Source organism: Falco biarmicus, chromosome 8 (genome assembly GCF_023638135.1).
Source record: "Falco biarmicus isolate bFalBia1 chromosome 8, bFalBia1.pri, whole genome shotgun sequence".
NCBI classification, from domain to species: Eukaryota; Metazoa; Chordata; class Aves; order Falconiformes; family Falconidae; genus Falco; species Falco biarmicus.
The window spans coordinates 28247498-28270691 of record NC_079295.1 but is presented as its reverse complement, the minus strand read 5'-3'; the positions used below and the strand labels follow the sequence as shown (position 1 = coordinate 28270691).

Here is a 23194-nt window from a genome sequence, read left to right as displayed (position 1 = left end):
CAGGGGATGTCATGGGAACGGCATGAGGCAGGAGCCCATCTGCAGCAGCCAGCTGCAGGGGCTGCAGAAAGACTGACATGCCATAAATCAGGAAGACAAACGACTAGGTAGAAGATGCTGGGCCCAAGTGTCTGGAAGGCAGCTTCCAGCCCACAGCACAGCAAGCACAAAAGCTCATCCATTTGCACATAGCATCTCTGCCATACAGCATGCATCCTGCTGCATCCTGCTATGAAGTGTCTCCTCAGCTGTAGGGATTAGACACAAGGACCCAGATTGACCCCTGCTGATCTTGAACCACATCGCTCCAAGTGCCAGCTTAGAAACATTGCTGCCCTCAACCCTTTCTTCTGTCAAGAAAAATCAATCCAGGCCTGGCTGACAGACCCACAAACAAGCTGCAAGATAAGGACATGGGTCACAGTCTATTACCCTAAACTTCCTCCACTCACGTGCACAGTTCATGCACATGTTAACAGCCAACATCTTGTGGCTGGGTATGGTCAAGGTTAGGAAAATGAGCTGTAGCACAGGATACACTGTAGGAGGGTTAGAGGGCTTCAGTGCAGCTACAGCATCATGTTAGCAACACTCAGAGCTCACCCTCTGCAGCTTGGAGAGTCTCGAGTTCATGGCTGTTGCACCCACATCCAGCTAGAGTGCAAACATAGGGCATTGAGAAACTCTGCTTTCCACATGCTGTCTCCTACCACAGAAACTAGGGAAGCTGCCACTCATTTCCCATCCAGAATGCTTTCTGAGAAAGAAATGTTCACAAATACTCGTGCAGGGCAGTCCCACTCAGTGATGAGTCTTGTCTCTACAAGGAATCACTGCCTTTTCCCCATACAACCCTTCCCCCTAGAGCGCCTAGCTCTGCAGGAACTGCCGGCACGTTATAGCTCCTATTTCACAAGCAGCAGCAAGATCTGCCTCCATAATTCACAAAGCCAACAGCTGAGCCACAAAGAAGATCCGCATCTTCTGTGGCCAGTGAGCTACATCAGCTTCCCTTTACCCCTTGTGGAATCCCGATAGCGTCTGGGCTTGGCCAAACCCAAAGAGCTGATGACTACCTAATCACTTTGAAGAATTCTCTTCCTTTTCCAAACAGAATCCTGGAGACGTGAGCATGAATTTTATAAAATCACCACCTCCCTCAGCCAAAGTAGTAAAACTACTGCAGACTATCAGTTGGAAGCCCTCAAACACAGCAAGTGAGAAGGATTTACTCAAGGCTTCTAGAAACAGCTCAGATTAAAGAAAAACATTGCCAATTAAATTCAGTTGGAGATGGGCAGTAAGACTGTTCTCTGAGGATAAGAAATCTGCTCCAGTCTTTGAGTCTGCTGCCATCTCCTGACCAAACCTGTCTTTTGGAAATTGCCATTGCTACGCTGAAGTGCAAGACATCATCCATGGCGAGCTGCTTTCTCCGAGCTCCAGCACTTCCCAAAAGGGGAGAAAATATTGTCAGAAGCTGTGGGTCACTCCTGCCAATGCCACAGTCCACACTGAAGTGGTCATAAGGAACGTGCATCAAGTTTAGGAGCAGTGAGGAGGTGAAGTATGGGCTCTGTCAGGCTCTCTGATCAAGGAAGTCATTGCACTAGCTCAAATGCCCCGATAGGAACAGGAAGCCACAGCTATTTCACGTGCTTTATACAGGATAATGTCTCCACTTTCCAATAACAAGCAGAGTCCTCCACTCTCTTGCAGGAAGCCAATCTCAAGCTTAAGGACAACCGGCTATCCCGGTCAGCTCCCAGCCACAAACTGATGGCTCTGCATCCAGCCAGCCAACTGTTAGCAGAGGAAGAAGCAGCTCTGGAAATCCCGTTGGCTCCTCCCGGCCCAGGCTCACACCCTGTCTTCCCCACTCACCTGCTCCTCAGGGTTCTCAAACGGAATCACCAGCACCACATCCCCGGCCTTCAGCTGCAGTTCGTCGCTGTCAGTGGCCGTGTAGTCATGCATGGCCTGGACCTACGGGGAGAGAACAGGAGAGCTTGGGTGAGGGCAGCCTTCTCTCACACAGCTCCATAACGGGTGGCAAGGCTTTCCTCTTCACTGATTCACTGGATGATTCCGGTAGGAAGGCACCTTTGGAGGCCATCTGATCCAACCTGCTGCTCAAGGCAGGGCAAGCTTGGGTCACAAATGCCCTCTCTACGGGAATAACCACTTCCCTTAACCTAATGGCTACATGCTTGCTCATACAGCCTGGCATGCAGCTCACCTTCGCCACAGGGCATCTCATTCAACTTGTTATGCATCAGCACCTCCCTGTCCTTCCTCAGGAGAGCTGAATTCCCATGGTACGGGTCTAAAAACCTCACAGGGTAGAAAGCCTGTATTCACCCAAATGGTGCTCTCTATTCTTTTTGCAGCTGGACTGCAAGAGCATTAGAGACTATAGCTTCCTATCTCTGTCACAGAAAGCAAGGAGAGGAAACGCAGGAAAGAGTAGTATCAGTTTAGATCTTTGAGTGATTGTATCCTGCCATGTTCTCTCTCTGGTATTCAGTCTAACTCCTATCATCATATGTGTTACAGCTTTTTTACTTCAAACCACAGCTCTTCGCTTTGAGCACTACAGCCTAAAATTGCTGCCTGCAACCAATCTAAATCTGATGAACCTCCTATTGTTCTTCAGGGGGTTGTCATTCTTCTGCTTTTGGTAGAACTCCCTGAAAAAAAAACCCCAAAATGATGCCTGGACATGACTAAAGCAGAAGAAAAGCATTCCTATTACAGGAGACTGTAATTTCTCACTCTCAGGGTATTATGGATCTGTGCTGTCTTGCTACAGTATTCCATTATGCAGGTTAAATTTGTGGCCTATCGTCACCTAGAATCACTCCTTCCTCCAGCACCTTCAAAACAAGCTGTGAGTGACCTTTGGCATATTCAGAATACCCACCAGACTTCCCTGTCTAATCCTATACTTTTTCATGTTTGGGGGAAATTAGAAAGCCAGGATAAACAGGAACTCCTCTGTCCCTACAGGTGTTTTCAACTCTTCATTTGCCACTTGCATCAAAGTTTAACCTTTCCAGTTTGAAGCACAACTTCTTATCTACTGTCCCGCATCTGTGACTGACACTACCACACCACCAGAGATAGAAATAACTGCAGCAGAGAGAAGGAAGAGTTTTGCTATACACCACAGCCAGACATTTAAACACTGATGTGCTTGTATAGTCCTTTGAAGCATCTAGAACCGCATGAAGCTGGGATGGTGGAAAGGTAGGTGTATCTCTTCTTCAGCTTCTTTTCTCCTTTTCAATGCAGCAAAGCCCATCGCCATGCTGAGCAAAAGTAGTTAATTCATTACAAGAAAAAAAATCACCAGGAACTCAGTGCCCCATCACCACACACACTCACCTTGAACAGAAATCCTGGGGGCATGTCAGCTCTTTCAGATGAAGCACCTCCTTCCACAGTGCCATTGATGGTAGCAGGGAAAGTTTCCACAACGACAGCAGGCAGAGAGCTCTGGTAGGGAGCAGCAGCCAAGGAAGAAAAAAAAGCCAATGAGAAAAGAGAATCCAAAATTACAGCCCAAGTTCACCCTGGAGGATCCACATCTCTACCCCATCCATGGCTTCAGCAGGTTTTTCAAACACACCAGTGACAGAAACACCCCAAAGGACGGCAAAGGCAGGAGAGGTGACCACTGTCTTCCTTTGCTAAAGGCTGTGGAAGGGCAGAGGGAATTTAGAGTTTTTCTGGGACCATAATGCCTGGCATTTCTCATTCGCTGCAGTCACAATGCAGTTTGTGTAGAGCCCTCATGGAACCAACAACTCAAATGCAACAGCCTATAGGAACAAAGCAGCCACGAGATGGGATCTACTCCAGTCCCCTAAAAAGGTGGCAGTACCAGGAGAAAAAGAGGAACCCTGGATATTCAGGGGACAGAGGCAAAACCCAGAGGAAAGGTAGGTAAAGCAGAAGGTGAGCAAGGAGGAATCCAGCAGACAACACAAGCTTAGGACGGCACGGGCTGTGGGCTGGCTTCACAACATGGGTGAAGGGACAGGTTTTTTTGTGGATCTTCCATCAGAGCTTCTCCTTAAGCTCTACACAGATAAAATGTGTATGCACAGCTGCAACTGGCCTCTAAGAGCACTATAACTGCTGGGGTGGCACGATGTGTTTTTCCAAGCAGTCACCTCTTTCCCCAGCTCAGCCTCCCACATCTGTTGTATGACAAAGAGATGCGAGGAAAAAAAGGGAATGCTGTCCCTCGAGGTGCTTACCGATCCTGAATCGGCTTCGGTTTTAGATGCTTCAGCTCCAGCTGCTGCTTCTGATCCAGCTGCTTCAGCTCCTGCATGGGCTGCTTCTGCAGGCTGCAATACAAAAGTGATTCAGGTGGGAAGTTATGCTCAGTACAGCTACACAGGAAAGTGCATCTTAGTCTGTCCAAGCGCTCTATGCTGTTGGCTGCTGCCATCTGCCGACAGCCAGGTGAGAAATCTCAGGGTCTTGCTGGGTTTCATCTCCCTCTTTCTCTGCAACCCCGCGAAATCACAGTAAAGCCTGCATTCCGCATTCTCTCGCTCCAGCCACGCAACAGGTAACACTCCAGAGGAAATCGATGAAACACCAAAAATCCTGTGCACCTCTTTTTTCATCTAAAGAACAGACCTCCTTTACACATGCACAGTATCTATCACTACATATAGATTGCCCACTTGTACAGGAATACAAGTCGGCTTGCACATCAAGGGACAAGGATCTCTCAACAAGTTACTTCCAAGGATCAACGATCAAAGAATATTTAAGCCTTTGCATACTGCCAGAAACAGAAGAGCATGGTAATAAGGTGTCCAGATACAGAACTTAGTCTGGACTCAGCATCTACATGACATCAGCACTAAATCAAACTGAACTAAAAACTGTGCTAACTTTCACCCAATTTGATTCTCAATAGGCGCAGAGTCATATGAATTTTGATTCTGTTGTGAATATTTGCTACGAATATTCTGCATGGTGCATGCACACGTTTGTGTTGGTGAAGAGTTTCTAATGCACAAAAACTGCCACCAACAGGGAGAAATATTTAGCATCATCTACAAATCACTGCCTGGAAGAGACTGTTTTGGGAAGCCTTGGGACAGGAATTTCTGTGCAAAACAAAAGACCAACCAAACACCTCTGATACACTTTCTGCAGTTCAAGCTTTTATTCTCCCTTGCCTGAAATCAGGCTAAATTTGTTTGAACACAAAATCAAAAACATTCATTTGCCCCTCCCAGAAACTGCAACAACACGGGAAATAAGTTGGATCTGGCAGCAACAATGCTGCAGATGAGTCCCTTGGGAGACTGGCCAGGCAGCACCTGGGAATACTGACAAGAATCTCACAGGTCTAATTTGCAGCCTGAGTGCCATCATGGCCAGCCTATAGCCATTTGTTCTCTATACCAGAGAGCACATGCACCTCCAGACACCCACTTTATACTTGCACAATAGAGATTGCTACAGGGATTCCGCATTTTTAATACATACGAATAAACTAGCTTTAGTATGCCTACATGCCTCATACATTTGGTAAACACATAGTGTCCTGGTTTTGGCTGGGACAGTTATTTTTCTTCCTAATAGCTGGTATAGTGCTGTGTTTTGGATTTAGGATGAGAATAATGTTAGTAACAGACCGATGTTTTAGTTAGTGTAAGCACTGCTCAGCAGCAAGTCAAGGACTTTTCAGCTTCTCATGCTGCCCTGCCAGCAAGGAGGCTGGTGGCACAAGAATCTGGGAGGGGGGACAGCCAGGACAGCTAACCCAAAGTGGCCAAAGGGATATTCCATACTATGTGAAGTCATGCTCAGTATATAAACTGAAAAGTTGGCCAGGGGCTGCTGCTTGGGAACTGGCAGGGCATTGGTCGGTTGGTGGTGAGCAATTGTTTTTCATTTTGGTTTTTCTTGGGTTTTATTTCTCTCTCTTTTTGTTATTTTCCTCTTCAGTACTGTTATTATTATTGTTATTTCAATTATTAAACTGTTCTTACCTCATCCCACAAGTTTTCTTACATTTACCTTTCCGGTTGTCTCCCCCATCCCGCCAGGGAGGAGCAAGCAGCCAGCTGCACAGTGCTTATTTGTCAGCTGGAGCTAAACCATGACACACGCACCCCTGAATACAACCACGTTCAAAGCAAGGCATTGTCCAGATTTCTTAATGTTGCAATTCTCATAGTCCCAACCCTACAAAAGCCCAGCGTAAAGCAACAATCATAGTAACCCTTAACTCTACACCCACCTGGCTATTAGCCATGCACTGGCACAATCCTCCAAGCAGTTTTCTAACAGCAGCCATAATGATGAAATAAAACCTTAATTTAACAAAAAGTCATGACTTTACCTTCTCCAATGATGCCATGCTTTCCTCTCTTACCACACCTTTCCTCACGTCTCCCCATCACCATGTTCACAGGCCTGTGCTGCCAGAGGACGTTCCATGCAGCAGAGCTATCCCTACCCTGCAGAGGATTCCCACAGCAGCTTTGGTAGCACTAAGGTAAATGTATGCACAGGAAATGCTACAAAGGCTTCTCCTGTCTAAATAGATTCCCTCCCAGGCTGCTTTTTATTTGCATTCAGTGAAACTGGAACTGGGACAGATGCCAGCCCAGCTCTACCTGGCCAAGCATGGGTTTTATGTGGACAAGGAGCACAATGTGAGCTTCTTTTTAAAAAGTGGCTAATTTGCAAAACCAGTATTTAATAACCAGATTAACTACATCTAAATTAATCCCTAAAGGGCATTTTCACGTCAGCTACTTATTTTTCTATTTTATGTACCTGTGGGCATCCCAAGGCCTATAAAAGCATTTACAGTCATGGAAAGACACTATAAGGAGAAGAGGGAGAACTGCTCACTGCTGTTGCCAGGTTTGAAAGCTTTGCCTATTCTAACAGCAGCGTCATACACACCAAATGCAAGTTTCCTTGTCTGCAGAACTACACAAGTTCTGCTGCATCCAAGTTCCTACGCAGCTGTTCACCTGATGACATACAGGACTATGTAACCATGCAACAAGTCTTCTCTCAACAGCTAGGAACTACATTAGAGCAAAAACAGTTCAGAAGACTTGAAGAGCAAAAGGAGGATTCCCCAGCTGCAAGGAGCTCTGCTCTTCAACCGTATATGGTATGCGAGGTGAGAACATCTTGTCTAGTAGCAGTCCCCAGTTGATTAAATTGTCCTTTGAGTGAAATTAGTTTCTAGGATGGGAGAAATGGCCCAAAACACTTTTTACACCCCAGACTGTAAGCACAGCTCAATCAGATGCAGTCATACCTCACTCCTACCCATCCGCTTGAAAGACATGAGATCATCCCTCGCAAAAACACAAGCTACTTTTCTTTCTTACCAAGACAGACTGACAATGCTCATACAGGGGAATGACAGATGTTAAACACTAATGGCCCATAAAACACACAATGGAAATCTCTTTCTTGACATGACCCAAGCTCATGTGAAGGAGGGCACTGGCCACTGAGTCCATGGGCCAGGCTTTCAGCAAGGGGTAAGTCATGCCCTCTGAGTACTGACTGTAGGTGGTGATCCTACCTCGAGAATGGTAAGGTTGGCAGGACTCCAGCATAAGCCAAGGACATGTGCCTGAGGACACGCCATAGGATACAGCCAGCTCAAGTAGCAAGCTTGAGTACCGAGACCAAGCGTTTTCTGTCCACACCCCCGGCCATTTGTCTAGAGAGGCTCAAGAGTAGTTGTGCCTGAAATATCTCCCATATTGCTGATCTGCAGCAATCTGAGACCTTCCCAGGCCCAATATATCTAGAGGGCACAAATGAAGGTCTGGTTTTGGTTCAGATGCAGAACACGTGTAGGGTCTTCCTTGTCAGCAAGCTCCAAAGCTGAGGTTGAGGCAGATGCCAGGTAAGACTTGGGCCAGCACTTAACTTCCAGTGCAGACAGAGGCTGATGTGAATCAGCCTTTCTGGAAACAATGGTCAATAAGGAACAAACACCACAGATAATTCCAAACACATGTATATACCCAGTGATACAGGCAGTAAGGACAGGGGGCAGCTGAGCCATTTATGCATCACACACAAGACCAACAGAATGTACAGAGTTTAGGAAATGCTGGGGAGTGGAGGGTGAGGATGATGCCACAGTGGGACTAAGTTTGAGGAGAATGTCACAGCATCATGCCGGAGGAAAGATGAGTAAATTAGCAGGGAAAGACAATGGGGTTGTGCATTGGTGGAGGCATAAGTTTCAGAGTGCCAGACCTGACTTGCAAACATGTGGCTGCCCCTGGGGCTTCACAGAAGGTGCAAAAGTGGGTTCAGCAGCACATGGCACAACTTTGGTTTGGGGTGTGCAGAAATGAAAAGCAATGAGGGAAAGCAGACAGGTATGTACACAGAGATGGCACCGGCACATGCACAGTACATGATGAGAGATGAAAGCCATATGAAGTTCTTACCTCCCATAAATCCCAAGGTAAAGACTAAGCATGTCAAAGAGCAACAAAAATAGAACATGTTTATACATGATTATTTCAGTGAGTACAAACATTACAGATGCTGATCAGACTGAAGCAGACATATACATTCAACAGCACTTATCTCTGCATGTTTTAAAAATACTTTTTGAGTACCTAAATTTATACACCCCTCCCCACTGCATATTCAAATTGAAGTACCAAGGCATTTAAGTAAGTGTTTTTTCTACCTCTGGTATGAAGGGAGACAGCCAAGCCACGTTCAGTTATCAGTGGCAGATCACATAGCCAGAAAAAAAACCTCATGAGTTTGTAGTCTGTCAGGGTTAAATATGCTCCCATATATCCATACTCAACAGAGTTAGCATGATTTCAGAACAAGACCAACTGTTGTCTTTGGATCAGTAGTGAAATATCTTAACCTCTTTGCCATAGCACCCACCTTATAGGAAATAAATTTGACCGCTTTGACAACTAGCTGGTTTTCACCAGGTTTTGTACTGTGGTTACCATTAGAGAATACTGATTTCAGATTCTTTCTTTTAATGACTTCTGAAACTAATAATAAATACATTAGAACACCAAACATGCTAATTGCTGAGCAGTTTTGAAAAACCCACTCAGTGCAGTATTTGTTGCTTGCTGAAAGGGTAAAAAATTATTCCATTTTAAGACAAACTCATATGCTATGCCAGGGTACCCAATTATCCAAGTTATAATTCATGATTCAGGAAAAAAAATCCCAGTAAATAAATTTAAAAAAAAAGCTTATCCTGACATGCAGCTTGTTCTGTCGGGCAAGCAGATACAAAATGCCAACCTGCCCACTTAAATTTCCAGAAAGCGGTACCTTGCCATATTATCCATGCCATATTATATTATGCCAGTTATCAAACTATGATAACCACTAGTATCTTGTAGTTAGAGTATTCTAATTTAGAAGAATTGGATGCCTAATGTTTGATCTCTCTAATAAAAGCAGTCTTATTACTACAAAAATCTATGCCATACAGGCATACTTGACATGATGATACTAGAGAAATACTGTAAGCATCCCAATTATGTTTATTACAAATTTAGATGGCAACCACAGGGAAAAAATAACCATTTCATACATACAAAATGGAAAGTCCTGGTGAGGACAACAGCCAAATTCAGGAGCCATTTAGACATAAAATGAAATGCAGACCACCTGCCTCTGACAGCAGACAGGACCAGGTACAGTCCAGACCAAAACCAGACATCTTCCTTTTTGATGCTGCACTGCACAGCATTATGCTCAGGGAGGAACCTACTACTTAACTATAAGCAGAGGCTATATTATACCCAGAAAAAGGCAGGCTTCACATCACTGGAATATCCATCTACAGCTATATCCACCTTAAATAACTGCAGATTATCAGTGACTGTTTACTAAAAAAATCCCTTTGAGAGCAATTTATAGCAGGAGCACAGAACCGAGGTTGAATCCCCATCCACAGAAGAACAGTTTAAATCCATATAGCATACAGAGGATGCTAATCCAGGGAGGGGCATATGTTAAATTGAATAAGTTGTCAATCAGTAGATCATCAGAGCAATGCACAAGCACCCCACAAACACTTAGTGCCAGACTGTGATCAGGCTAATTGCCACCTGATTCTCACCGGACTTACACATCCAGCACAGAAGACCAAGGTGCCCATCTGCAAGGCACGGGGCTGATCACCCAGCCCAGCCACCCGCAGCTGAGGTCCACATTATCATTCATGTAGGTGCAGGTCATGCCACACTTGGCAACAAGTCAGTTACGAAGGGAGAAGGATTAGTGATATGAACCAACCTGGGAAGCGGGTGTGGGGGTCTTCCCCACAGTGGCATCTGGTTTAATGGGATCAAAATCCAGATCCAACAGGCTGGCTCCCTCCTGGAAGGGCCCAGGGGCATCAAACTTGGCAGCAGTAAGGAAGAAAAGCAGTACGAGCATTAGACACACACACACAGAGTAAAGGGAGGGTATATGATATCCAGGAGCTAAAGCTGCAAGCGCAGAAGACATGGTGGCAATGCAAACGCCTGATGTGACTCCTGACTCTTGGTGCCTATAATCACGGGTGGTTCACATGGGTGCCACTGTAAACCAAACCTGAGCCTCTTCCACAGGACTCATTCATCTTCCCACTTGGCCAAATGAGCTGACATGGTGTAAGCGCCTGACCTGCTGTGGTCAAAAGGATCACTGCCCATTGATGACTCAGAAGGGCTTCTCTTCTATTTATATCCCCCATAGCTCACCCAGCTGCCTTTGTACTGATGGCCCAGGGCAGACTCCCTCAGCCACATAGAGAAGAGCTTCTACCCACACAACTTATCTCAGGAGCCTGGACGCAGGCAGAAAACCACTCAAACTGCTGGAAGGCAAGTCTGAGAGACCTCAGAGCTACCCTGCAAACCTGCCAATTCCCTCCTGCTTTATCTGAGACAGAAACACAGAATATGGCAGCTCACCCAGGCTAAAGGGCTTGAATCACTCCCCATTCCAAAAACGCTGTTTTGAATGATTTCCATTTCCGGACATCCCAGAAACATGCACACAACAGAAGTCTTCCAATAAAGCATAAATTTGAGAAGCTTTGCTACTTTCTTCAAAGTCAGCAGAATTTGGCTTTGATTAATGCTCTAGCTAAAGACAATGATGGCATATTCGCTAATTACCATTAATAAAACAGTCACTACAAAGGGCATGAGTCATTAGTATTCAAAACTGAACTATCACTTTTGGTGTTCAAATTTAACCTAACCACTACAAGACACTCTTTTCTACTCAACAGAGTAGTTGCTCTCTCTAGGAAGTCCAGGAAGATTTGCCCCTATTTCCACTGACCTCCCAGCTCACTGGCCCTACTGCTTCAGCTCCCTTTCCAACCACAAAGTGTGGCAGGTTGGTCTCCAGTGTTACATCACAGCCCCACAAAGGAAAACCTCCTGGCAAGCAGCAAGAGACACCATTTAAGAGAAAGTCTTCTGAATACAATCCACATCATTGTTTTGACCCCCTCTAGTGAAACACAACCCTCTCATAGATTTTTCTTTTCCTTATGAGCATCTCTGAGATCCACTGGGATGACAACAAGGAACCAAGCTATAATGTATCACAGTAATAAATGGTGACCAGTATCAAAAACCAACTGGCATACTACCACACTCCTCCAGCACATCCAGGCCACCCATTATCAGAAAGGCTCCAACCCCCATCTTTAATTTTCTTTAGTAGTGAGACATCAAAGGCTCCAGCCATTGAATAATAACCTTACCTGCCGTTCAAGACTTACATGCAAGGGCTAGCACCCCTTGCCTTTACCCAGATCTCCCACAAGACATCTATTGAAGCTAAGACATCAGAGAGGAACAGCCCTGGGCAACACACTGAATGCTAGTGGCGGTTGGGTGCTTCAGAGAAGACTGCTCTGGCAACCACAGTCCTCCCTCAGAACTCCCATCTGACTGAAAGTCACAGCAGATCCCATCCTGGGTCAGAGCACTGATCAGGTGCAGAAGAGTTCACCTGACTAAGAGCTGGCGTTCACATGGAAATACCTGATACAAACCATGGGGCAGACAGAGCTGTCCATTATGATACAGGAGAAGGAAGCACAGAAAATGGCAGAGTTGTTCAGCTGCCTGTAGTTCCCACCTTCCAACACTGCTGGCAAATCACGTCTCTGCTCTGTAAGCTTTATCGACTGCAATGCAAAATCTGACATGGATTTCCTTCCCTCCCCACTCCACCTCTGCTCCTCAGCAGCTGGGTGGAAGGTGGTAAACCAGAGGCAATGGAGCAGAATGATACAAGGAAAAGTTAGGGAGTGAGTCACAGATGAGCACCAATAGAAACATTACTTGTGTTTTAACAAGCTATTTAGGAAAAAAAAATAAATTAAAAATATATATACACATACAGATATATAAAAACTTAGATGCAGGTATATCATGATACAGCCAGAAATCTGGTCAGGCTCCTATATACATAAGGACTGCTATTCTTATATATACATTCATTCCATAAGGACAGAATTCCCCACCCAAGCATCATCTCTTGCAATGATGTAAATCAAAAGAAAACTGAAGAGGAAAAATACATCATCTGAATTTTTTTTTTTCCTTTTTCAGAGCTTCAAAAGGTGCCACGAGACAAGAAAGAAATACTCTGATGGCAACCACTTGCTGATAAAGAGTGATAGACTGTGTCAGCAGTCCTGAATTCACAGCAGCCACAGTCCTGCTTATCTAAACTGCAGGCACCTGTTCTCTGCAAAGAGAACTTCATGCAACTCCGGCTGGCCTTTCCTGTGCAGGCTTTAAACCACAAAGCCTATGTGTGAAGGCACAAAACCGCCTTCTCCCAGAACAGACATAGATGCACTTGGGGATATACAAGAGCAGAAAACGCATGCTTCATCTACACCCAGTATCAGTGGGTCTGGAGAGAGCGTATCACGGGATGAGGGGAGCCATAATCCACGTACATTGCTGCTGAACAAATGCAGCGATTACTTTCTGGCATCTTCACCGGCTGCATTTCTCCCATTTCTTCTACGAACGAAAGCTCCCAAAAGGCAATGTGTTAGTCAAAGCTGCCTTCTAGCCACCCTCCCACCTAACTCTTTGCCTTCCAAGGTCCAGTGCTGAGCTTGCCTCCCTCCTTCACCTGACCAGGTTTCATGGCTTGACACCTCCAAAGAGAAGAAAGGTCAAAAGGAAAAGTTCAGAGGTAGACAAATATAAGGCAGGGCATAGCAGCTAACCTGCGAAGGGGTTGTCACACTTATCTCAGGGACAAAATTGTCATCAAACAGACTGATGATGTTCTCCTGCTTGATCTCCTTGGAGGGGGTGACTTTTGGAGGCGGAGGCACCGGAGGCCCTTTCCTCAACTGCATGCAAGTGAGCACACGGCCACAGCACAGACGGCGACACCCAAAAAAACCAGAGACAGGAACCAGGTTAGCCACAAAAACTGAAGATGGGGGAAATCACAACCACAGGCACAGAGCAAGGTCCAGTCAACTCCATCTGAAGAGAGAGGGAGGGAGGGTGAAGGGCTGAACTGAAACAGAACAAAAAAAACCAACCACACGCCTCCAGAGAAGGTTCAGCATCATTAGTTACACTTCAGCCATGGGCAAGTTTCCTTCTGCAGAGAAGCGTAACACAATTAATATGCATTGACAGGACATGCATACATAATTAAAGCATGTGCAACCTTCAAAAGAACCACTGGGAAGGGAGCAGATCAATTACTGAGAACATGATTCAATAGACCAGGCCAGCACTGCCTCCTTTTCTGTACTTACCATACCTAAAGGAATGAGAGATCAGACTCAGTTTGTCCTATTATGGGTAGGTGACCACGAGGACAAGCTCTGATCCGCTCAGTACTGGTTCCCTGTTGCACTGGTTATCAGTATACTGTAAAAAAGGTCTGGAGGAGCTCTTGATGGCATCTTACCACTTCTCAGCTTTAGGCAAGAACAAGTCAGACTCCTGAGAAGCCATGACTGCTGTGGGCCCAGCTCTGCTCTCAGTTTCACCAATGAGCATTGACGCAATAAAGTCATGTCTCCATTTGAAGACTCCCGAGAACACATAGCAAAGTCTGACCCTGAACTTTAATCCACCGTAATACACACACCACCGTGTTACAAGACTCTGCCTGACACAACATCCACAAACCCTGTGGGAAGCTGTGGTAGACCCTTCCTAGGATCAACCCAACCACATCCTTTTCACATTTTCCCGTGCCCAAGTCTCAGTGATCATTTCCAGGTCAAATCTAACTTTGAGGAGCTGCTGCTGCATTGGAACAAAGCAGCCATACAAGTTCCCAGCACCACAGCAACGCTCAGCAATGACAGTATTTTCCACTTACAGTGATGTCTTACAGTTGATCTTCTCATCGTACCCGGGACCCCAAGGCAGTGAGAATCAGAGACCTGACAAAGGGCAACCAGTGCATCAGCGTCAGGCCCAGGTCTGAAATACAGCAATTCAACACTCTTAGTCCTGTGTTCACACCACTCCAGCATATAACTGAAGTCTGCTAGGCGTTTATTTAGGTTGCTGAGGATATGCCCAGTTTTCTACTGGGCTAACCTACTTTAGGTTATGAGTATGCGAACACACATTTTCCCCTGAATAACTGGTTAGGGGAAATAATGAAAGTAGTGTGTTCACTTCCAACTTTTCACTGTTTGCAGAAGGTGTTGCTTCTATATTTCCTGAAAAGAATCCCTTCCCAGAAATCCCCTGCTTGCCAGTTGCAAGAAGGGATGAGAAATTTCAGGGAAAAGCCATTCTCAGAACACAGCCACCATATGCAGAAATGGGAGGCTCCAATTACAAACTCTAAAGTCAAAAAGATTCCAGCTCTTTTGCTATTTATTTCTCTAAAATACTCAGTCTCCTTCCTTCCAATGCATTAGTGCCTTGGAGACCACCACTTACAGCATCCAGCATTACCTCCAACAGCAGCCTAAACTCATATTTCAAAGACAACAGGATTGCATATTGATTTTGGGCCTTACCTGGAAACTCATCAAGCACAAACTTTGCCACCTAGAATAAAACAAACCCACTAAATTTCTTCTGCTGACTTGGATCCCAAAGAGCTTTACCTGTCTAAATTCAACATAGTTGCGCTGATTTCAAAAGTATCACTACGGTGTTTCAGTGGTGTAACTGAGAGCAGAAGTCTGACCTCTGAAATTTCATAGACCCTGAAGTCCTGCATCATCATCAGATTACACAGTGCAGAGAGCTAATAGTTGCTTCTTCCAAAAGACGGAAATAAGCTGGTTTTGAGAATTCAAGGACAGTGAGAATAAAAGAGGTAATTTTCTTGGCATAGGGAACAGTTCAAAATTTAGTTAGTATTTATTTGGTCTCTTCTGTATTGCTGTCTTTTCCTCCACAGCCTTTGCTTATGGTTTGCATTAGTATTTCAGGCACCAAGAGGCCAGAGAACTGTACTTGCGCTTGTTGCTTTTTGCTCCATCCTCCCCGGAGGATGAGGCCCCTAGCCTCCCCAGGAGGAACCCTAGAACAAATTACTTACCCATAGGTCAAAAGGAATGACACCTGTGAAGATTTCAGTATAAAGTCAACTGTTGAGAGAGCAGACACTTGTGCTTCCTGCTGGCTGGCAAGCTGACACACAGTTTCTAGACGTTATCCACACAGACACCAGGTTTGGCTCCGAATGTGAAACCCTCCAGAAACCCTCCCTCTGGAGCCAGCTCCATCTCTTAGCGCCTAGTACCAATGTGGAGTGGGGCTCTTGCTCTTCACTGTATCGAGGCCTGGGAGAATGAATTAAAATATAGATTGGGAAACAGCTGCCAGGCGATGGCAGCATTAGCTGCAAACACCATTTCAGTCTTGCCTGTGGCCCAGCTGAGGTTCCAGCCAGGGCTGCGCTGGAATATTCTGCTTACTCGACAAGGGGTGCCTCCAGACCCATTCCTGTGGGCAGGGAGGCAGCAAGTGACTGAGAAAGCACTTGCAGGCTGGCAAAAACAAGGCTTGTGTGTGCTATTTAAAGGAAAAGGCAGAAGCCAAACTCAGGAAGACAAGTCCACAGGCATGGGGAGTGCAGTCTGCAGTGAACAGCTCAATAAATCTGTTCGATTTCTTCTTCCAAATTTCAATCAAGTTATGGTAACCTCTGAAAAAATCAGGCAGGCAATTCTGGATGCAGAGCCCTCTCCCCTGTACACATACCCTGCTCCAAGGTCCTAGCCAGGGTGGTGGAGAAGCCACCCTAGGCTGCGCAATGCTGAGTGGTGTAGAGACCCTGAAGAAGTCCTGAAAGGACGCTGCCAGGCATCCACATGTATCACAGGCCTGGAAAGGACCCTTTTGCCAATGTACAAACATCCCCTTTTTGTCCCTAGATAATCCTGAAAATCAAAAATGCAGTGGAGAGGAAAACATTGCGAGAGGCTATCCAGAAACAGAAGACAGCCTACGCCTATTTGGAATCACACTGCTATGATGGCAAGGAAGTTCTGGGTTGTCCCCATCTCTTTTCAGAAGCAATAGGTTTTCTCTTGTCAGTTCAGCCAGAACCCCTTTCAGCTTTAATTCTTCCTAGAAAAATGTTCCCAGTGTCCCACTTACTGAAATGCAGGGATTGGCACCAGGCACAGATCTGGCCTAGTTACTACTTTGCTCTACTAAGCTTTTCCTCCAACTCAGCAATACAAGGATGGGTAGAGGAAGTAAATATTTTGTTTTCCTTAAATCCCAAAGTAAAACACATCACATGATATGCTGAGTAGCAAGAGCTACACCTGCTCTTTCAAACATGCTGCTGGGTATCTCCTGTGTAAGGAAGAGACTAACAAAAGGCCACGTGGAAGGTATCAGACTCCATGTAGTGGACAATCTTCTTCCTGGTACTCATCCAATTTCTCCATAGCATAGGAATATAATGCCTTTATTTTCACCACAATATTTTATCTTAGGATTAAAGTGAAACATTATGTAAAGTACAGATGTTCTCAGCCTTATCAACATTAAGCTTTTTGCTTTGAACCTTCCTCAGTTATGGAAGTTCTTGAGAAGAAACTGGTCCATTGAATTCCACAAGTTAATTCAAATGTAAAGAACAAATTTCCCCACCTAGCTACAACTCCATCCTCCCTAGATCTTCTTGGCCATCCTACCAGACAGGAAAATATATTACTGGCCTTACTCCTGCAGAGACATTCAGGGACAACATAGTTCTTCCCTATATGATATGGAGATGACCAACGAGCAACTTGTATTTCTCAGGAACCTCTCAGGAACCAGTGAAGGAGAACAACCATCATGTCATATTCTCTGGGCTCAGCAGCAGGAAGAGGTCTAAAAAGGCAACTGATGGATGTCTTTGAATCACGGAGCTTCTGCCATCAGCAGTCATACTGCAGAGACATGATCAATGTCAAGGGGACACTACCTGAGATGGTGACTTTGGGATGCTTGCCCCAGGTGCTTCCAAAGTGGACGGTTCCAGCTCATGGTTGACAGTCTTGGTCTCAGGGCTGGTGATGGGAGATCCATCTGGTGGAGGCGAGGGGCTTTTATTTGCTTTCGCTGGGGTGCTGTCACTGAAGGAAGTAGAGAGAGAAAGGGAGAGAGGGGGAAGGAAAAAGAGAGAGAAGTCTGAGCCAAGTCTAGGAGGAGTTGTGATAACCAGCACAGATCAGTAACCTCCATTATCTCTTTGCTTCGCTGCCGAGACCATGATAAAGACATCTGAAGCCTCTACAAGCCTCTGAGAAGCATCTTTGCTGAGTCACTTGCAGTCCGACACACTGCAGCAGCATTACTGTGCAGCAGACTACTCACTAAATTCCTACTGTCCTCACACAGAAAAACAAAACCACAAAACCAACCATGCATCCTTAATCCTGCTAGATTCTAACATAAGTGCCTGACGTTAAGTCATGGTCTTTTAATAACGGGGAAGCAGACGGGGGAAGGAGTTCCGTGTAGCTCATATAGTTTTAAACTCTACAGATAAGAATTTTTCTGCGTGGCAGTGTACTGACACTTGCATGGGTTATGACTAACAGACTCGTAACATCTGAACTAAAGCTGTAATCACAGGGTATCATATTCCTCTATGAGGTACAAACCGGCTAAGCTGGAAGAGGGGCAAAGTACCCAGAGGTTTCACAGATCGAATGAGACAGCAAAGAAACAGTGAGATTCCAGCTACTAATAAAGACTTCTCTGTTATGGAAAGTCTCCCCAGCCTTGTTTTTGATGATGATGAACCCCTTCTATCCTTGTCTTTCCAGCTGGTCTTTATTCCAGGACTGTTCCTGACACACAGTCAAGAAGGATTCTTCAGGGAATTAAGATGCAAGAAGCGTATGCCAATGGCATTTGTTGGTTCGTAACGTGGCCAGATTTGGACAGATTTTTCAAAGGAATGGCAAGAGCCACATGCCTTTTCCTGGCCAAGTGTCGAGTCTGTGCTTCAAAGTACAGAATCACAACAGATCTAGTGAAAAGTTGGTTAACAGAATTTCAACAGGGATAAAGGTAAAACTATTTTCCCAATCTAATTCTCAGGAACAGCTGAATCATCTTGGCTGAAATTCAGCTACCCAAAAAGCAACTAATCAATTTATCTCAAGTCATGCCGAAGCACAGACACTGGTAGGGGATATTTCAGCAGAAGTGGTTACAGTTTGGCAAAACTATACATAGCAGAAAACAGTATTACAGAATATTGCAAAAGGGCTGTGCAATCCCATCTACAGGGAATGATATTTGCCTCCACTTATAAAGTCATGGTTCTTGCAAAGTTAAAGGCCTTGGGAGGAGGCCAAAAGGAACAGATCCTTTCCTACAACTGGAGACAACAAATCCTGGCATAGAGCCAGAACTAGAGCAATGCAGACCTGATTCTGCAGGGACATGAAGTCGATTATTTCTTTGCTCTGTCTCAAGAGAAAGCCCAGGGCTCCAGACGTATACATCCATTCACACCTGGATGCCTGAGGTGTGGTGACCATCGGCTAATGTGCATGACAGCCTCCTTCCTAAACACTCACGAGTAGGGGGACAGCAAGAGGAGGAAGGGACAGCAAGAGGAGGAAGGGACAGCAAGAGGAGGAAGGGACAGCAAGGCATTTCAACAAACCTCCCCCTTCCAAGCAAGCATCTCCCCCTGCTCAGCATTCCAGCTTTCAAGCTCCCCATCCCATTCCCACTTTGACCTCACCCATTGCCCCCACCTCCTCCGCACACGCACATTTTCCCCACAAAGCACTGGTTCTCAGGTCTGCATGCAGGTCAGATGTTTCTGATGACACTGATGCCAGCAGCACACCAACATGATGCAACAAATCCAATGACGTTCTCTGCCAGCAGCTCTCAACCAGGGGCACACACGCCAAGGGAAAAAGAGGGAAAGGAAGAGGGAAAAGGGAAGAGGAGAGACTAAAGAACATGTATGCCAACCCCTGCAGTTCTTCTGTTTGACTGGATATGCCTATAGTGTCCTTCCTGAGAGGTCCCCAGAAATCATTTCAAAACAACATGGGTTGTGTGAAGGATTTGGCAAAATGGACAAGTTTGTGCTACAGATTAAAAGAAGTAACGGCTGGAGGGTGAAGGAGAAGTCCTGTTCTAAACTGGAGTCACCAGGGAACAGCAGGAAATGACAGAAAATGTCCTCTGATGCTAGAGTTGGGGGAAGAAAAGAATACGTTACCTTCCCTAGAGTTCAAAGCACTTTGGAGAAGATGGGGGGGTGGTGGAGTGCAGCGATGTACAGCTAGACTGACAGAGCTCCTCAAATGCCCAGGCTACACTGGGAACATTTGGACTCCTGGCTGTCAGCTGGCCTACCAACACAAGGGCAGGCTTTTCTTCTTGGGACCTGATGAGCCTATTTCTCCCATTGAGAAAGGAATTCAGGCTTATTTTCTGAAGGCCACGCAACAGCTTTTTAGTGACTTATTTCTGGTGCCTGACAGTGACTTAATTTGGAGATATATTGGTAAAAGGCTCCCACATGAGAGGCAGTCCACTTTCTTGCCCTCATCCTACAAGGGCTGAGAGTGCCTCGCACTAAAACCTTCACTAAGTCACTACTATTTACAGCTTGTTTGATGTGTTGGCTGATCCCCCTAGGAAAATGTCAGTGCTAATTTTGGCTGAGCCTTTTCCAGCTCCCCCGAGCGGCATCTTCATTCCTGCACTTGTTGCTTTGTACTCATTTAGCCAGTGCAACCAGCATCAAGCACGCCTGTCGCCAGGATCCACCATCCTTCATTGCTCCCGGGGGAGCACGCGCTGCCCGCACAGAGCAAAGCCCTGTCTCCATACTGACCGCTTGCTCAAGGAAACACAGGAAAAAGCAAGAGTGTGGGGACTGTCCCCACTGACAAAATGTGAGTGCCACAGTAAAAACAAGTCAAAGCAACAAGGTCACTGCTCTCTCTTTTCCCTTCCCATCAGCAATTGGGCAGAGATGCCAAATCCAGGAATATCAGGCAGTTAAGGGAAGGGGGTGTCAATTTTCTTCTGCAAATAGAGAGCTGGGAACAGGGTCCAATGCAGTTAATGCAGCTGAAGGGAAAGCTAAAATCCCCAGCCTCTTTTAGTGCTGCTGAGCTTCCAGACCTCTCATGGGACTGCCTCATCTGTTCTGGAAGAGCAGAGTAACATTTGCAGATGGAGTTCCCGTGTGCTTGTAACAATCCTATACTGGAAAGTGGGTTTCACCCTCTGATATGGTAAAAACAGACCAGTCACCTCTTGCCAAGTTCTCAAGTTAAAAAGAAAAAAAGGTTAGCATCTCAGCTAAGGCTCAGACAGGGCCTTTTAGCCAAAAGCAGTTTATTTTTTAGCACCAAAGCAGACTGGAGAATTATGTATTTAAAAAAAAAAAAAAAAAAAAAAGGGAGCAAGAGAAAGAAGGAAAAAGCATCTATATACCCAAACATAGGGTAGCATAAATGTACATTCTTGCTACAGATCAAAGAGTGACAGAGTCCCAGACTCTCCTTCCCTGCACCAGGGGTCGCACATTTCTCTGTGACCCCAGCATCTGTTCTGATGGTGGAAACCCCCAACACAGCCCAGGTCAGGCACCTGAAGTGCTGGGCCAGCTGGAGTTTATCAGGACGGAGCAGGAAGATGCTGTGGCTAGAGCTCGTCAAGATGAGATCTACTGGCTCTCCCTCTGCTGTAGCATCCGTCTGTTCTCAGTGACTGGAAATACTGGACTTTCTGCCTCGTGCAGGTACAACACTGGTCCAACCAAGGACCACAGTCAGACATCCAGAGAAGTAGTACTCCTGTGAATCCTTGTTTTCCTACAGTAGAAAACCTCAGAACAGTAACACCACGAGATATTCCCTCACTACTTTTCATTTTAGGATATAAAGTCAAGATTTGCCCTTCAGCTTCCCTGTGAAATTACCATTCTCCACCCTCGGTTACTCACTTTACAAAGAATGTATAGCAAAGAGAAGGGTTGTGTGACTTGCCCTAGTCAGTGGGGAGCCAGGATCAGAAAAGCAAGGATCCCAATCTACCAGCACTTACTTTTATTGCTGGCAGGACATCATCTTGAGAATATTTCCCCCCACCATAAAGAACCCATGGAGGGAGTACCAACACAAAGACTAAGAAAAACAAAAAGGAAATTTCCATGCTGTTATGCAGGAATTCCCACTTTGCTCCAGAGCATGTCCTTTTCTGAGTCCTTGACCATGACTACGGTAACTCTAGGCACTGTAGCAATTCAGTTATTCAATGCCATCACTGTCTTCAAAGGCAAGATGCTGATTTTAGTCTTCAGACAACACAAAAGACTTCCTTTTCCTTCAGCCCTGAACACAATTTTAAAGGAATGGAGCAAGACAGTGAGGATCCTCAAGAACAGAGCAAGTAAGGAGCAAAGGTGGAAGTGTCTTTCTGCCACCCCATCATCCTCCCAGCTGCAACAGGTAGACAGCACAGGACTTCTGAGCATAAAAGACCTGCCTTGTGATCCTCCCTGGCCCGGCAGGGAATAAGAATGTAGCATTTCAGTCCTGTTCAAAAGGGCAAGTGCCACTAAGTAAAACTAAAAGTTGTTAATCACCAAAATTGCCCATATTTCCCTTGGAAAACCCACCACCATGGTTTTAGTCACACAAAAACAACTGAACAGACAGTGCCTGAGCTTTCACGTTGCCTTCTTAGGTAGGAAAAGAAGCAAGGATTCAAACCAGGCACACAAGCAGTTAATGGGATTATCCAGACACAGAGAGATCTCAGCAGGACCCAGCAGGCCATGAACACATCATATCATGCAAAGGACCCCTCTCCCATCACAGGGTTAACACGTGCCAGGCTGTTAGAATCCAGCAACAGCCTCTCCAGTTTTAGGAACTAAATCAAACACGTATCGAAATGCTGCTCTCCGTACCGGTACCTGCTCATCTTTTTCCTCAGCCTGGCGAACAGTTTAGTTTTCTTTCTGTTGAGGATGGCACGCAAATCATTTCAGTTACAGGATGGCACAGTCAAACCAGGGAGGAAAAGTTAAGCTTCTGAGCACCCATTCGCTTAGTGCCACAAAGCTCACTATAATCACAATGACAAGATCTCCTCCCTCTCTCTCACACACAGATACACACACACACACAGAGAAACACGTACACACTTCCCTTGGTTCATAGAAAGCTATGGCCTTGTTTGGAGAGGGTAGGAGAAGGCTTTTTGTGCCTGTCAAAGATCTACATGTATGTAAGCAAACTAGTGTTTTCCCTGCTCTTTGGAATATGGGGCCAGGGTGCACATGGAGATGAAAGGAAATAGTACAGACGGGCAGAGAACTGTAAATGTCCTTTTTTCACAGGTAATCTCAGCTCCTCACTCTCCCCTGTAAATATTGATACACAAGAAACAAGCTCCCCATTCTCCTTTACTTACATGATATGTGCCCAGTCTTATGTGTGGAACCTAATCAGCAGCTTTCCTACTGTATCTTTTTCCAGTTTGTCCAATCATAGTAGGGTAATGCTACCAAACTCCTAGGTCTACTAGGCATCTGAGCTCTGAACATTCAAATTCTTTCAGAAACAAATCCCAAACACACGCCTGAGGTTCCCAGAAATACATCAGCTGCTCTGTGCTACTGTGCTACACAGCCAGCATCAGATTCA

The 23194-nt window shown here is 45.7% G+C and overlaps 1 protein-coding gene across 7 annotated transcripts in view; it reads right to left on the bottom strand.

The window, feature by feature from the left end:
* Positions 1-23194, bottom strand: part of BIN1 (bridging integrator 1) — a 102154-nt gene that overhangs the window by 7213 nt on the left and 71747 nt on the right. For 2 of the 7 annotated variants that reach the window (XM_056348986.1, XM_056348988.1), the window contains 7 exons: positions 17476-17626; positions 13280-13408; positions 10318-10425; positions 8478-8501; positions 4266-4358; positions 3388-3498; positions 1885-1986 (listed from right to left, as the gene is read on the bottom strand). In XM_056348986.1, the coding sequence (XP_056204961.1) occupies positions 1885-1986; positions 3388-3498; positions 4266-4358; positions 8478-8501; positions 10318-10425; positions 13280-13408; positions 17476-17626 (718 nt within the window). The remainder of the gene's footprint in view (positions 1-1884; positions 1987-3387; positions 3499-4265; positions 4359-8477; positions 8502-10317; positions 10426-13279; positions 13409-17475; positions 17627-23194) is intronic. The other 5 variants (XM_056348989.1, XM_056348990.1, XM_056348992.1 and 2 more) reach the window with 3 other exon arrangements.